Below are 16,953 nucleotides of genomic sequence, written 5' to 3'. Positions count from 1 at the left end.
TTGTTTAGGATACGTTCTCGAGATTATATTTCTTGCATTACGTTCTAACCCTGTTTAAATTTATAATGAACTATATTTTTAAAATTGAAACGATTTTGATGAGGCTGTAAAAATGAAACACCGTCGAAAAAAGACTCAATATAATACAGGAAATAATTATTTAAAACTGTTTTTCCTCAGTGAAAGTTTATATTTCAAAATCAAATGTAAAGTTTACATCCTTCAAAGGTCGCTTGAAATATTTGTTAAAATCGATATTTTAAGGTGAAAAATTTAGGTCTTTAAAATACTAATAATATCACCAAAACGCAATTATATAATAACAATTTAAGATCAAAGGTCAAGGTTGTTTTTAAAAGTCAGGTGCTTAAAATAAAAAAATAATAATATTTAAGGTCAAAGGTCAAGTCAATCATACTTGACTCATTGAAATCACGCAACATATTTTTCATAATCTTTTTTGCAATTTATTGTCACACCCTACAAGATATTTCTATTAATTTTACCACTTCCGTTATTTTGTTTACATATACAGATCAATATACAGACAGACGAAACTCACTCCATTGTTTATAATATTCAAATTATATCTAAATTATTAGATAAATCGTTTTTATCGCACTATGATAACATATTAGTACCTATTTATTTTATCTCAGTTTAAGGTTCACATACTGCTAGTGCGTTGCAGATCTTTGACTGCCGTACTTCGATTCAATTCGCTTATAAACGCGGTATCAATATATTTGTATATACCAGTGTTTTTATACGTACAACGGTGACAATCAAATAAACAGTACCTGTGATGGTTAGCAGGCAGGTTACGTACGAACACTGCAATTCCAGATGGAATGATTTACGATTTGTAAATTCTTGTGACATAAAATCTTTAGTAGTACCCAGTAATTTAACTGGCGTCAATTAATTTACTGATTAATTAATTAATTTCATTATTTTACATTTCAAATCAAAATAAAATATGTAAGCATAGGAATTTTAAGAGACCAGAACTTAGTAAAGAATCTCTCTCTTTTAATTAGCATTTCATGGTTGGTAGGTATGATATATATCTAATCCTTACTAATATAAATGTGAAAGTGTGTTTGCTTGTTACGTTATAGTACCCTAACGGTATGACCATGGGGAACAGGGATTGTTAGTAATGATGTTTGACAGCCCCATTGCTAGCAATATGCCTTATTAGGTCGACCTCCAAGTGGTTCCCTGGTTCCCCCTGGAAACCATTGTGAACAATTCTTGTTGAATTCGTCACGATGGGCTAACTGGCCTACTTCATCTCCTCGCCTATCATCCTTCACTGGTGCCCCGCCGGTGTATACCGATAGCGCGGGTGGGGTCACCATTCCATTATCATCCATTAAAAAAAACGGTATAACCAATGACTACTCTATTATGTCCATGGTACTGCTCATGTTTATAGGCGATGGTTACCACTTTCCATCAGGTGGGCCGTTAGCTTGTTTACCATTCTAAGTTGTATAAAAAAAAGACTATGAAATTTGATATTCACGTAATAACACGTACTATATGGGTTTGACAAGGATATTGGCTACTTTTTATTCCGGTCACGTGGACGACATCGCGGGTAAAAGCTAGTAATAAATAAAAAACATATTAGTATTACAATATATTTATTGAGATGTAACATCATACTTCTAACAGTTATTGCAATTATATATACAAATAAAAATATATATATTTATACAAAATAATCTAGAAACAAAAATATACATAACAAACTTTTTTATGACTACAATTTATCGATTTTGACTTATGTAAAATCAATATTAAAGCTTAGGAATAGATTCATTACTAATAACAACAGTATTTCTTATTGCACAATAAAATTATAAAAAAATTGTGCAACCCTATCATGATACTTTACGCCAAATACTCTAACCAAATTAATTTGATTATTAAATTGTATATAAAATAGGGGTGGGTAATACATATATAGCAATATCTGTATATTTCAGTTACAATATCTATATATTTCGGCATAGAGCTTCCACAGCACGGGATGGTAGGTGGTACAGAATTACCTTCATCCATAGTGGAGTATACTGATCCATTAAGAAATATGTTAAAAGTCTGTTATCCAAAAAAAATATTGAATAACAGACCCTTAACACGTTGAAAAATAGATAAATAGATATCCGACCTATATAGGTGATATCGAAATGGGTGATGAACTTTATCCGCCATAAATCTCCAGAGGACCCAATATATAGATATGAATCGGTATCCATATTTTTTTATGGGTGATAATGAAACGGTAACCCTACCCGCGCTATCGATATACACCGACGGGGCACCAGTGAAAGATGATAGGTGAGGATGAAGCAGGCCAGTTAGCCCATCGTGACGAATTCAACAAGAGTTGTTCACGATGGTTTCCAGGGGGAACCACGTGGAGGTCGACCTGAGAGGGCATATTGCTAGCAATGGAGCTGTCAAACTCCATTGCTAACAACCTCTTTCCCCCCGGTATCCATATTATCCAAGCCTAATAATATGATACATAATATGTATACATTATGTATCATATATACATATTTCGTAATAAGCAAAATGATGCCGTTTCTGAGACGCCCTTTCTCTAAATATCTCTTAATCTTATATTTTAAATTCATTATATCGCGTAATTACTGTTTTATGGACCATTAAACACTTAAATATATATTAATTTTGACTTCAATCTATTAGAAAACTGGTTCATATTGGTCTTTAAAATAAAAATTTTGCTGTGATATTAATTTTTTTTATACCACTGAGGTGGCAAACAAGCATACGGCCCACCTGATGGTAAGTGGTTACCGCAGCCTATGAACACCTGCAATACCAGAGGCATTACGCGTGCGTTGCCGACCCTGAAGAAACCTCTTTACCCCCCTTTTGAAGAACCCCATGCTGTAGTCTCGTGGGAAAACCTCGGCAGGGAGCTCATTCCACAACCTGAGTTCAATTGAAATTTTATCTGTGGAGATAAGTTTAGAGAAATGGCGCCTTAGTATCGACATTCCAAACAATATTAATATATATGATGATATAATATCATTCCCATGTGTGCCCCGGCATAGCATAGATCATCCCTTCCTTTCCCGTGGGTGTCGTAATAGGCGACTAAGGGAGGGCCAGGGATGGACATCAGCGTCTCTTTTAAAACATCTCCAAAGCCTAACTGCGGTTGCCAATCCGCTTGCCAAGCATGGCAACTACTGGCAAAACTGCCCTAAGGGGAGGCATACGTAGAGCAATGGACAGTTAAAAGCTGGTATGATGATGATGATAGAAGCCCTACTGTTCACTGTTGAACATAGGGCTCCCCCTTGGGGGTTTTGGCAGTATTACTTGGATTACCAGTTTAGTTGCCTTGCTCGGCAGGCGGGTTAGCAACCACAGTTAGATTTTGGCGATGATGATAGAAGCCCTACTGTTCACTGTTGAACATAGGGATCCCCCTTGGGGGTTTTGGCAGTATTACTTGGGTTGCCAGTAGTTGCCTTGCTCGGCAGGTGGATTGCCAACCACGCTTAAGACTTTGGTGAAGTTTTAAAAGGGATGCTGCTGCCCATCCCTCGACGATTAAGTTCCCTTAGTCGCCTCTTATGACACCCACGGGTGAAGAGTGGCATATTCTATGCCGGGACCACATGGCAATATTAATCAATGACAACATTTAGGGTAGAGATAATCAAGTCAACAACGGCGATGGTGAATTCAAAATCAGAACAGGCATTTTTACAATTCATTTCATCATGGTGCAATATTGTACGATTTTATCGCCACGATATAATAGGAGAGCAAAATGAATGCAGTTATATGGAGACGCTGTTAATTTACCACGATTATATCGTGGATATCAATAGAAATTTAAAAGTATATGTATAATTTGTAACTACATTTTTTTTTCCTATTATATTAATTACAATTCAATATTTTAGTAAACGTGCAACTGTTTTTCGCTTCTTGTAGTTCTCGTCAAATTGAATTTGACGTGCCAACTATATTTATAAGATGACCACATGCTTATACATTTAGAAACTAGTATCGAACGCACACATACAAGTTACATGTATGTGTACGTACGTACTGTATTCAGATACATCTATATGTGCATTATATCGATTCCGTTTTCTATGTATACAAAAATACTGCTGACCAAAACGATTCTCCCGATAGATTCGTCTATACCTTGTTTAGAGGGTTGTTTCGCTACTTCTAAGTGTAAACGACTATAAGCATATATTTTTTTGCTACTAGTACTATCTACACACAGTAATATATTTACTACACTTTCAAAATGTAGGTTGGTAATCAGACCACTCCCACTAATAAATCTCTTGTCGCTTCAATTGTAATTGAATTGAAATTTGACGTACAAGCAGTGTTCTGGATGGAGAAGGACAAGTTGGCACTGCAATTATTAATTTATACCTTGAGAATTTGTATTGAATGATTTATTGAATTTGTGTTGTATTAAAATTATATTAAATTTTCCCCTATCACGACTCACTGGTATCAAATAACGCAGGCGAGGTTATTGATTACCGTTCGCGGGTACCATTGCCAACATTATTACCCTTTTAAATAATACCTCCAACTTAAGTTTCCTCATCTGTGTTTTCATCCATGTGTTCGATCTTCACACTCACAAAGTCAGTTGGCTCCAACTCCTCATTATCACTTGGCTCTTGCTTTATTGTCTTATTTTTTACAAACTCATTACTAGCACCTCCATCGCCATCTTTGGATTTCTCTTCATCTTTACCATCATCGGAATCATCGTTGTCGCCGTCACCATCATCATCATCATCATTATCGCCGTCATCACCATCGCCATCGCCATCATCATTATTCGTGTTAGTTTTTGAACTTTCTTTGGGTAAATTAAAGTCTTTAGCTATGGTAACAAAATTTCCCATTAAAATATCTTTGACGATTTTCTTTGGTGGTCCAAATATATTGGTCATGACTTCCTCGTCCAGGCCCAATTCACACTCTCTCGGATCCATTTTCTTGTAAAAGTCCTTTATATTCACAGCAGTGTCTTTGATTCCGTGACGTTTACGAAGGTGTTTCACAATCGTTCTTCTCACGGCATACGATTTAGGGCAAACTTTACACTACGAAAGAAACGACATTAGATTAAGATTGAGAATTTCTCAAGTGATTTTGAAAAAACAGAAGGTTCTCTCTCTTCTCTTTCGTGTGAATGTTACGCAATATATTCCCCGATTCTGATTAGATATCTTTTTTTTAGTCACTAAGATTTATTTTTATTTATTTATAAATATGTAACAACAATAATTTTATTTTACAATTTACTAATATGCAAGAAAGCTGAACAGCTTTATGCGCATATTGGATTCGTTTCCGTGCTTTAACTAAATAAATGAAAGCAATCGCCTTAATAATTTATATCACTGAACAGTTATTATTGTTTGTAAACTGACTAGAACCATTTCCTCTTAACAAATTTTGCTGAAATTTTGCATGTTTAGTTCTTGTGACGATAAAATATTCAATACTTACACGAATAATATTGTGATATTCAAAATGGCCCCTGTTAATATAATTCTCAAAATATAAAAGAATACTCATTAAGAGAAAATGAATGACATTTAACATTCTTAAACTGTCACAGCGACAAGAAGCTTGTTAAATAAAGCTTGTTTTTAAATTATTAAAGACTTGTCACTAATGGGGCATTGTGATGATATGAACTCACTCTATACGTATTGATGGAGCTGTGTGTGAGCACGTGGTGCCGCAGGCCGGCCGTGCTGCTGAGAGACTTGTTGCAGATGGGACAGGAGAAATGCGACCGCGTGTGCGTCGTGCGCAGGTGACGCAGCATATATCTTTCATCTTGGTACGTTTTTTCTGGCGGAAATTGAAATTATGTTTTTTTTTTTTTAATAATACTTTATATTAGCGTCAGGCGAGTTGACAAGGGTTGGCAAAAAGACAAATAAGTAAAACAAATTTCAATGCAAAATAAAAAAATTATGGCGCCTTTTGAGAAGCGCAAGAGCAGGGTTGCAAGATTAGATTTCTAAGAATCAAATACTAATTTTATATTATATAACAATAAAAGCTTTCTTAATGTTAAAGAAACAGAAGTAAATTAATCAGAGCTACCTAATTTAATTTAAATTCAATATTTGTGATACTCACCACACAACGGGCATTTAACAGATCCTTTCCTAGCTTGATGGATCTTCATATGTTCACGAAGCGAGCACGCGCTTGTAAACATTTTCGAACATATTGGACAAGTTTCCAAATCTGAAAAAAAAAATCAGTATATTTATTAGTTTAAAAATTGTATTTTTTTTTTTCTTACATTAAATTTATTTAGATACTTGTACAGGGTACTAAAAAAAAAAACATTAACGACATTAATTTTACTCCAAGTCCATGACAGGCTATACAAATAGAAATAAATATATATTTATAGTTTTTTCAAAAACTGCTGACATTCTTAAGGACTATGGTGTTGTGCCTCTGTACCCTGTAATTTCACTGCTACATCCTACCCTTCAAACCGAGACGCAGCCACAGTTACTTCACAGCAGTAACATAAATGGAACAGAGGTACCCATTCAGAGGAATTTTGTATAAAGTGTCCCTCTGGTAGACCTTGTTTTCTCAAAAACAGCTATAACGATTTTGACTTAATTCGACAAGAGATAATTTTCAAGTACAATTGATGTCATTTCAAGGAAAATTCCATTTAGACAGACATGAATATTAATTAATCACAAGAGTTACTTTCTCCCGTGTGTTTTCTTATATGATACGTGAGTTTCGACTTCTGAACAAACGTCTGACCGCAGTACAGGCAAGCATACGAAGTATCTTTTGAATGAGTTCTGTAAAAGAAAAAAAAAGTAACATTAGCAGTCTTATATTTTTTTTTAATGAGTGATAATGATATGGTAACCCCGCCCGCGCTATCGGTATACACCGGCGGGGCACCAGTGAAGGATGATAGATGAGAATGAAGCAGGTCAGTTAGCCCATTGTGACGAATTCAACAAGAATTGTTCACAATGGTTTCCAGGGGGAACCACGTGGAGGTCGACATGATAGAGTGTATTGCTAGCAATGGGTTCATTAGACCCCATTACTAACAATCCCTTTCCCCCCAGCAGTCTTATATTACAGAGCGATCTAATCCCAGACTAAGCAGAACTTCTATTATGAATACTAAAAAAACTGACAGACACTGTGAACCTCACCTGTACTGTAGACGTATGCTGAAGGGATACCAGTGCGGGTAGATTGGTAAGGATGAAGTTTATCATGATAGTTTTTAATCATCAAACCAGTTTCCTAATAGACCGCATGGAGGAATGGACGTGCGTGTAAAAGCGTGGGTACGTGCATATCTGTACATACATACATATGTGTACAAATACGGTACCTCGGTACCTCTAAATTAAATTACCCTAATAGTGGAAATTACCCTAATAGGGTATATAACCATCGTAATTGAATACTGATGAATTAGTGACATTGGGCTTAACTGACAATATTTTATCCTTATCTATCATGCATCATCCGGTAATCAGCATAAAAATCTAGTTTAGGCGCGATTACTATTGCATTTTTATTATTAAAAAGTATCCTTTCTAGGTAAAATACCGCTATATAAAAAAACTACAGTCAGTCACTTAGCATCTTATTTTGTATATATAGATTTTGAATACTGGTACCTTACATTATATAGATAGGACATCGATGCTTAAAAACGGGTCAACTTTTTGTTAGCTAATTATGAAATTAGCTGACTTGTTTTTTTTATCAGTGTTCATTTCATACTTACGCATACAATGTATATTGACGTATTATATAGAAAATAAAGTGAGTATTTACGCATTAAAAAGATGAAGATATAAAGCAATCACTCATAACTATTTATCACGCAAAATTGTATATAAAAGTTGAGCCGCTTTTCTCGAAGCATTTGTATGGAGACACTCTATCTAATAACCTAAGTCTGGTACTACATGCACTTTTTAATGGGTGATGATGGAATGGTAACCCCGCCTGCGCTATCAGGATACGCTGGCGGGGCACCAGTAAAGGGTAATCGATGAGAATGAAGCAGGTCAGTTAGCTTATTATGATGAATTCAACAAGAATTGTTTATGATGGTTTCCAGGGGAACCAAGTGGAGGTCGACCTGATAGGATGTATTGTAAGCAAAGGGCTAATTAGATTCCATTACTTACAATCCTTTTCCCTCCACTACATGATAGTTTTTTTTTTTTCAATGGGTGATGATGGAATGGTAACATCGCCTGCATTATTGGTATACACCGGCGGGGCAGGATGAAAAGACAGATCAGTTCGCTCATCATTATGAATACACTTGGAATTCAGCACTTGGAGTTTCCAGGGAGAACCACGTGGAGATCGACCTGATAGGGTGTATTGCTAGCAATGGGTCTGTCCCCAGTACAAGGTGGTGTAGCCGCTATACATGGCGGGCAGCAGCACCTGGCGTGCGAGGTGCAGGCGCCCTTGTCGGCGAAGGTGCGCGGGCAGTGCGGGCAGGCGTAGGGCCGCTCGCCGGTGTGGCGGCGCTCGTGGCGCAGCATGTTGGAGCGCTGCACGAACCGCATCGGGCAGTACGAGCACGCGTGCCGCGGGCCCTCGTGGATCTGCACGTGCTCGCGGAACGAGTCCTTCTTCTGCAAATCATTAAGCATAAATACCATAAATAATTCTTGCAGTACTGAAACCACATAACAGTCATTGATATTATAAAATTTATAAGTCATCTACACAGGCATCTACTGCGTTTACCCGTACGTGGTCGCCACTCAAGAACCTTTCTTCCCCATAGGTTGACGGTTCTTTGAGCTAAATGACCAGCCCATTGCCACTTCAGCTTGCTCATCCTTCGGGCTATGTAGGTATCACAGTAAAAAAATATTAAAAAAAAAACTTGAGACATAATAATAAACCTAAAACAGCACTAAAAACATAGTGTTCTTAACCAAATTTTAGAACATATTTTTAAACTATACTATCGAGAGGTCTTTGTTATAAGATATTATTATAAATTTTATAAAAATTAATATATTTAAACATAATTTTACATTTACAGAATGTATTCTATTTCACTTGCATCTCACTTGTAATAACTTTTTTTTTTTTTTTATTTAAACATGGAACATTTTAAAATGTGGTATTAAGTTTTTTGTATATCAAAGACCAGTGTTTTTTTTTTTTCATTTATTGTGACTTTGGCGAAAGCCATCAGCCAAAAAGTAACAATTACAAGGTAACAATATAAAATTACAAGACAAATTACAAAAATTATTATAGTTATAAATTAATTATAATATACTAAGAAAGTAAATTAAGTAGAAAAGTATAAGTTACAATTACATATTTAAATTTCACCAATTGTTGAAGTAATATAATTAAAAATTTCTTGATACAAAATGGTATGTTTTAGTAGATCCTGCACTGAAGTAGGAATATTTTGACATTTTAATAAATCTTGACATTGACAAATAAAAAGTAACCGTTGAAGTGAGAATTTAGGACAAACAAAAAAAATATGATCCAAATCAGAAAAAATGTTTTGGCAGTATTTACAGATAGAATTATCCAATAAATTAATACGTTACAAATGTGCAGGAAATTTACAATGACCTATCCGCAATCTACTTAATGTAGTATAATATTGTCTACCAAGAAAAACATTAGATTTTTCAAACCAATATTGTAACCAGACAATTTACAGATTTTGTTAGAATCAAACCAAGTTTCAATATATAGTACAATGATATCAAAATGTGATGTAAAGTTGTAAATAAAGTTTTTAAATTGAAATATTTTAGACAGAAAGCTTCTTGAGTTCCAATGAACAATATTAATTTCCTTTAAAGATGTAATGGTCATGTTGAAAAATTAGATATGAGTATTTCCTTAATTAATTTGGATGAAATTGTATCAGAATTAGTTTGAGCTTTCTTAACTAGCTCAATAACAGTCTTAGTAATTGTGTTGAGTACAATGTCTGAGTTAATGATGTCAGTAACTAATGCCCTTTTTTGAGGAGATTTATTTTGCGTTGAGCTGTTAATAGACACAGGGGTATTTGAATTAATTACAGAGTTAACCGATTTTGAAGTCACTGATGCATAAGATGTTTTGCCTAGAATTTTATCTTTGATTTGAGACAATTTCATCGATTTAGTGGGACAGCTATTAGATACTGCTACATGCTGTCCATTACAATTAACACATTTAGGATTCTCCTTGTTGATACAGGATCTATAATCATGGGCACCGGCACATATGGAACAAACTTGCTTTCTTCTGCAGGAACTGCTTCCATGACCAAATTTGTAACAAGTGAAGCATTGGAGTAGAGGTCTAATGAATTCACGCACATCCAGCCAAATATGATCATACGTTACGTGATCAGGTCGCTGCGTAGAGAGGAAAGTTACTAAAACTGTAGGAAGAGGATGAAAACTTCCATCTTCTTTCTTTTTTTTGAAACGTTTAACACCGATGATATCTACAGTAGATTTTAAGTTATTTAAGAGATCTTCTTCAGATATTTCAGTAGGAGCTCTTATAACTCCCTGAGATTCCAGCTGATTATTGGGTATCCTAGCCTGAAGTTTATGTTTCTCTAATAAATCTTTATTTAATAAAAATTCGTTAGCCTGTTTCATTGATCGAAAACATATTTTGAATGCAGTAGGACCCATAGTACGAATATAGAATACACCAGGTACAGTCCTCAGAATAGAATTGACTTGCAATAAGTTTACATTGTTGCCCTCAATAGGAGACAACAGGATAAAATATTCATTTTTAGTAGTGTCAGAATATAGGTAATTTTGATCTTTAAACAGTCCTCTTTTTGAGTGATATAATTAGAAGTGTGTAAGATAGAAGTGAGTAAATTTAATACTCATCTTAGCATCTGGCTCTTCATCACATATGGAAGTATTTTTTTTTCTTCTTTTTAACTTGCCTCCGCTTGACTCGCACATATCCTCTAACAACACACGAGGGCTTAAATTGGAGAAATAAGTAAAAGAAACTAGGAGAAGCAACAAATAAACATTAAACAAATAAAATGAATTTAAAATTTCCGCCCTCGCGTTACAAGTTTAAACCACAGACTCAGACCATAGTGTATAAAATCACAAACTCACCATAAACACCTTTCCGCAGTAGTCACAGGTATACGTCTGTTTATTCGGCGCGTGGTCCTGCTTGTGCATATACAGCGAGGACTTGTATTGGAATGATTTACCACATTCCGAACATTCGAACGGATGCCGACCAGGGTGGCGGAGTAGGTAGTGAAGTTTTCTGAAACAAAAGTTGTTTACAATAAACTAATAACCTTCGATCCTGGCTTCGGCAAATTGTACATACAAAATATGTCTCGTGATTCGTGAAATAGGCGTTTTTATAGGAGAACAGGGAGGGGGGGGGGGTATTAATCCTCTCACGCCATCCTTCACCGTATACTGATAGCGCAGGAAGGGTTACCATTGCGTTTTCGCTTACAAAAAATAATTACCTCTCGTCCATGGTGTGCATGACGTCCCTGCAGAGCTTGCACTTGTACTTGCCGGGCCCGTGCGCCTGCGCCACGTGCGTGTTGCAGGCGCGCGCGCTCGGGAACTCGCGGCCGCACACCGAGCACCGCGCCGGCCGCTCGGGCCGCCCGCCCACCGTGTGCACCGTCTGAGGACATTACTTGTCCTAGAGGCTACAGCATCATCATTTCAGCCATTATCTGTCCACTGCTGGACATAAGCCTCCCCCATGTACTACCATAAAGAACGGTCCTAAGCCACCTGCATCCACTGACTCCCTGCAATGCCTTTCAGGTCGTCACTCCATCTACTGGGGGGGTTACACTGCGTTTATCCGTACGTGGTCGCCATTCAAGAACCTTTCTTCCTCATCGGTTGTCGGTTCTTTGAGCTATGTGACTAAGCCCACTGTAACTTCAACTTGCTTATTCTTCGGGATATGTCGGTTATTTTGGTTCTTTTGCAGATATCCTCGTTTCGGATTCTATTACGCAAAGAGACCCAAGCATAGCTCACTGAGTAACTTGTAGCTTTTGTAAACAAGCAACAGTGGAATATAAATGACATTAAAATTACATGGTATAGAGGCATAACACCCTAATCTTCGAGAATGGCAACACTTGAGTATTACTATAGGCCGCAGTATATTCTGTAATATGTATAGTTTTGTTCATGTCTATATGCAACAGCTACTACTTTCTGTCAGGTGGACCCAATAGCTTGATTGCTTTCCTAAATATCATAAGAAAAGGGGTGAAGGGATCGTTAATAATGGCGACTAACCGCTGTATTAGTAATAATACATCCTTATTATTATTTTTTTGTTTATCGTGTGGAAAATGGCAAGACCGTCCCATCTGCCGGAGGGAGGGCAGCTGGGGTGTGTGGGATTCGTACCCACTAAAAACCACACGACGTACCTCGAGGCGCTTATCTAATCCCGGGTTCCCGTTTGTACGACTACCGAGTATCCAACGCGACGGCCCGCCCTGTAGGTGGTGTAGGGCAGGCCTCCTCTCTTAGTTAGGGTGGGGAATGTCCCTCCCACCCTACCATCACCGAGTCATTAAGATGCCCAAAGGTAACAAACTCACTTTCATAAATATTAGTAGGAATTTGTTAAATTTTTAATAATTTATCAGTCCTCAAAAATATGGCATTTCATTATAGGATTAAAGTTTTTTCAGAAGGACATAAAACGTTCAATCTTATCCAAGTAAATTTTGAGCACAAACATTGCTCATATAATAAATTAAAATATTATTTAACTTACTCTTATGTGTAACTTGAATGATTTCCTGTGACTAAGTGGTTTATACTGGCATGAATCCAAGGAGCAGAACACCTTCCTAGCCTCAGGATGACTGCTCTGGAAGTGTTCTCTCATTTCCTCAATGGTGGTCATCACCAGACAGCAGATGCAGCACTTCAACAAGTAAGACGGTGTAGCTGCTTCGGGATTCTGATGTTTTTCCAAATAGTGATGAATGAACCAAACCTAATAAGAAAATTAATCTACTATTGTTTGATAATTGACACAATACCAACTATCATTGAAGATGTAATACATAACATACACACAAAAAAAAATTAAGCAAATTGATAATCTTTTGTTTTTTCTTATATAAAATCTTAATTTAATAGGATATGATCTTTGCACAAAACAGTCTAAAGGACATATTGTTCGCAGTAGACATATTACCTACAACAAACCTTACTAATATTATAAACTAGCAACCCGCCCCAGCTTTGCACGTGTAGATAGAAAATAATATATAGCCTATGTTTCTGGCTGATAATGTAGCTTTCTTCAGATGAAAGAAATTTTAAAATCAGTTTATTAGTTTCTAAATATGAATACTACACAAAAAAAAAAAAAACACAATCAAGACTTTCCTCTTTATAATATTATTATAGATGTGAAACTGAGTTTGTTTGTCACCTCTTGGCACCTTAACAGCTAAACTAATCACTGTAACAAAAATACTAATGCTGTATGCACTTATATCTGGCTTTGCAACTTGTCATGCCACATATAGTCTGTACTGATGTTTGAAATGTAAATTGGACTCTTTTTCTACACTACTCTCATTTGGACCCTTGTGCGTTTGAGAAATCATGACTGGGCTTCCTGGGGTCTTCACATTATTGTATTATATAAAATTGTCTTAACCATATCATATAATCATAAATAATGATAATTGTTTTGTTGTAAAACTATCTTGTGAAGACTGATTTGGAAAGACTTATAAAATTAATAAGTAAGTGCCACCTTAGTGGTATAAAAAAAAATACTTTTAGCATACAATACCTTGTCACTATACATTTCTGAACAACTTTCACATTTGTAATATTGATCTTGATGCTTGTTCAAATGCACACGGACTTGGTGTGTCTCTCTGTCTGTCTCGTTCCAAAATAATGTGGGACAGTACTTGCATTTGAAACCTAGATGTGGGCTAAAACAATTGTCATATTCCATGATATCTAAATGTTCTACCAAATGTCTCCTAGTTGATTCTCTATTATCAAACTCTTTGTCACAAAACTGGCAAATCCATAAGTCATCAAAATCCGCCAATTCCTCTGCCACATGTGTTTCAAGTTCAGTCTGACTGTTAAATGTAGTAGCACACACTCGGCATGAAAATGTAGGTACTGATTTTACACTGTGCATTTTCCCCACATGTCCTGGATATTCCTGTACTGGTAACTTTGTATTGCATACTGCACAATTCACTTCAGGCTCCGCATCTGTTTTTGTTACTCTATAATTTATATCCGACCCTATTGGTACAGTATTTGAATTTATATCTTCTAAAGTTTGATTCACATAATCAAAGTAACACTTTTCTAACAATATCAGTTCCATTAATGTCACATCGAAATCTTCATCACCCATGTATGTCTTCACAATTTCATCATCTCTCTTTCTTATTTCTTCACTTTCCTTGTCCTCCTGTTTATATTGACCATTAGTGTCACCAGTAGTTTCTTGTTTAATTTCAGGAATAAGGACATTAAGCACCTGAGATCCCCCTCTGGTCTCACCTTCTTTAGTGTCTATACATTTCTTCTCCAAATCTATGTAACCAAATCGAACTTGGTTCTTTAACTGACCATCGATAAATTGAGAGCTGACATCAGCGCCAAACACAGAGAATGGTGGATCTCTACCAGATATGATGTTTGTGAAACATTTCAAAGTAAAATGATGGAATCCCATATAATGATTGAAGAAAGTTGTTGATAAGTTGTTTGCTTTTGAGCACAGCAGGCAGAGGAATTTAGTGCCACTTTCATAATCTAGTTCCCATAAATTTTCACAACTTATATTAGATACATTAGTGACATTGTGTTTTTGAAAGAGATGTGTTTTGTATTGATCATCATCAGAGACCCTAAAGTGACAAAGACGACAGTGGACCAGCTTATGAGCACTGCTAAGGTGTTGACGGAGTGCCCCCTCAGTTTGAAAATTCTCAACACACTGAGAACATGGCCAAGGAATATGGAATTTCAGATGGGTCCACCAGGTTTCACGATCTGGTACAAAGTACCTGAAATTAATAATTATTATGTTTATAAATACTATGACAGTACAGTTTTGTTTCCAATAATAATGGAGTATACATTTCCATATAATAATACATATTTTTTATTGTAATTAAACACCCTTGTTCATAAAAATGTAATGTCTAATAAATCTATTTTAGCTAGTAAGGTGTTTTGTCTTTTTCTTTTGAACTTCATCCTCAATTTGAAAAAAAGTGACCAAAATACTACATAATAGGTTTGTAATATATTTAATTTAAATGTTTGTTAATGTATCACAGCAACAAAAAAAAATTAACAGTCACTCTTAGGGATAGGCTGAGAAATTAAATGACAAAGTCCTTTATTACTCTATATATTCCTTATTTTATTATTACACTTATTCGAGTTTAAATTGAAGGCATCGAGTTGAGTGACACAAGGTTCACGATTTTAATTAATATTGTACAAATAAATGTAACTCACCTACAAATACCACAGAAATCCTTTTTATGATTAAGTACGTAGTGAATAATCATTTTAGCCCTGTTTATAAACCATTCAGGACATAGCAAACAACTATATGGGCCCGTCGGATTTAAATCTTTCATATATAGCCAAACATCTGTTGGTCTTTCTATAACTTTTGGAGTTAACACTCTCTTTTTTTGTAATTTAATTGTGATAGAAGCTTTTTTGGACTCTATTTTATAAATTGACTTTTTCTTCTTCTTTTTCTTTGGTTCATAGTCCTCGTCAGATGATCTAGTCTCAAATTGATCTGGATTAGACTTTTTCGCCGCCGCTAACACTGATAATGGTTCATCGTCTGATTCGTCGGAGGTCATTATTATGGATCTGTTTAAAAACTGTCAAACCTACGAGTCACAGTAATTTTTATTTTTATATCTGTTATAAACAAGATTTATTTAGTAAATAAAAGAGAAAAAAAAAGGTCAAAAAATGGTAGGTAAAATTGAATTATATACAAAAGATAGGACTGGAACTGTCACTGTCACTACTACATAGAATAGTCATTTGACAGCAACAATTTAAGCCAGATTAAATAATAATTAGGTAGGCACGAAAGAAAAGCTTCTTATCCTTAACCCGTTTATATAAAATCTTAACGTTGAAATAGAAATTAATTTTTATTTTTACGTTAACACTCACGTTTCATTTCAAATAAATCTTTCGTCTTTTACTTTTGCTTATAATAATGTCTATTAAGGTCAAAATTTTCTTTACAATGTTTGGTTATATGTACATGATTTATAATGGATTTGTTCTAATCATAAGATTGACCCTCTTATATAAAATTTAGACAGATAGATTATTTCGCTTATTAAAATAAGTAAATTACTACTTATCTAAGCATGTATCCATTAAATATCATTAGTGCTCATTGGTATATGTGTTTCATGAAAGTACACGAATATTTAAGTCTTTAATAATCATTCAGAGACAATAAATAAATACAATAAAATAATTTATTTTATGATTGCCTTTCGATATCTTTACTTTAAAATAATTTTAGAAATCATAGACAATAGTTGATTGTGTATCTATCTATGTTGTGCAATATTTTTTATAAAGATTTCGGGTTCGGTCTATACTTTACGTCTCGGTAATAAAATTTTACCTATTTTAATAATCATATATCACAAAACTAATACTTCCAATTGAAAAATAAAATTAAAAATTGACTTCGAAATATTTATTAATGTTTTAAGTATCTTATTAGTATATTATTACCTTTTTTTGTTATGAGACAATAATGCGTAGCATAAATATTTTGCGTGTA

At 35.1% G+C, this 16,953-nt stretch overlaps 1 protein-coding gene across 1 annotated transcript; it reads right to left on the bottom strand.

Moving 5' to 3' along the window:
• Positions 1–1,635: 1,635 nt before the first annotated feature.
• On the bottom strand, positions 1,636–16,158 carry LOC113510444 (uncharacterized). The gene is made up of 10 exons (XM_052897319.1): positions 15,636–16,158; positions 13,927–15,175; positions 12,889–13,113; positions 11,597–11,763; positions 11,223–11,382; positions 8,533–8,726; positions 6,799–6,899; positions 6,202–6,312; positions 5,753–5,907; positions 1,636–5,147 (listed from the first exon to the last, which is right to left on the bottom strand). The coding sequence occupies exons 1-10, from the start codon at positions 15,995–15,997 to the stop codon at positions 4,626–4,628; spliced, it is 3,246 nt and encodes a 1,081-aa protein (XP_052753279.1). The 5' UTR covers positions 15,998–16,158; the 3' UTR covers positions 1,636–4,625.
• Positions 16,159–16,953: the final 795 nt, after the last annotated feature.

Source organism: Galleria mellonella, unplaced genomic scaffold (assembly GCF_026898425.1).
Source record: "Galleria mellonella isolate WM207_F2 unplaced genomic scaffold, CSIRO_AGI_GalMel_v1 utg36, whole genome shotgun sequence".
NCBI classification, from domain to species: domain Eukaryota; kingdom Metazoa; phylum Arthropoda; class Insecta; order Lepidoptera; family Pyralidae; genus Galleria; species Galleria mellonella.
The sequence above is the reverse complement of the archived record's forward strand: the minus strand, read 5'-3'. Positions and strand labels throughout refer to the sequence as shown.

Coding starts and splice junctions, on each gene's coding strand:
- LOC113510444 (XM_052897319.1), bottom strand. CDS start 15,997: ATGACCTCCGACGAATCAGACGATGAACCATTATCAGTGTTAGCGGCG. Junction 15,176..15,635: donor GATTTCTGTGGTATTTGTAG/GTGAGTTACATT, acceptor TATTAATTTCAG/GTACTTTGTACCAGATCGTG. Junction 6,900..8,532: donor GCCTGCACCTCGCACGCCAG/GTGCTGCTGCCC, acceptor TTTCTTTTACAG/AACTCATTCAAAAGATACTT.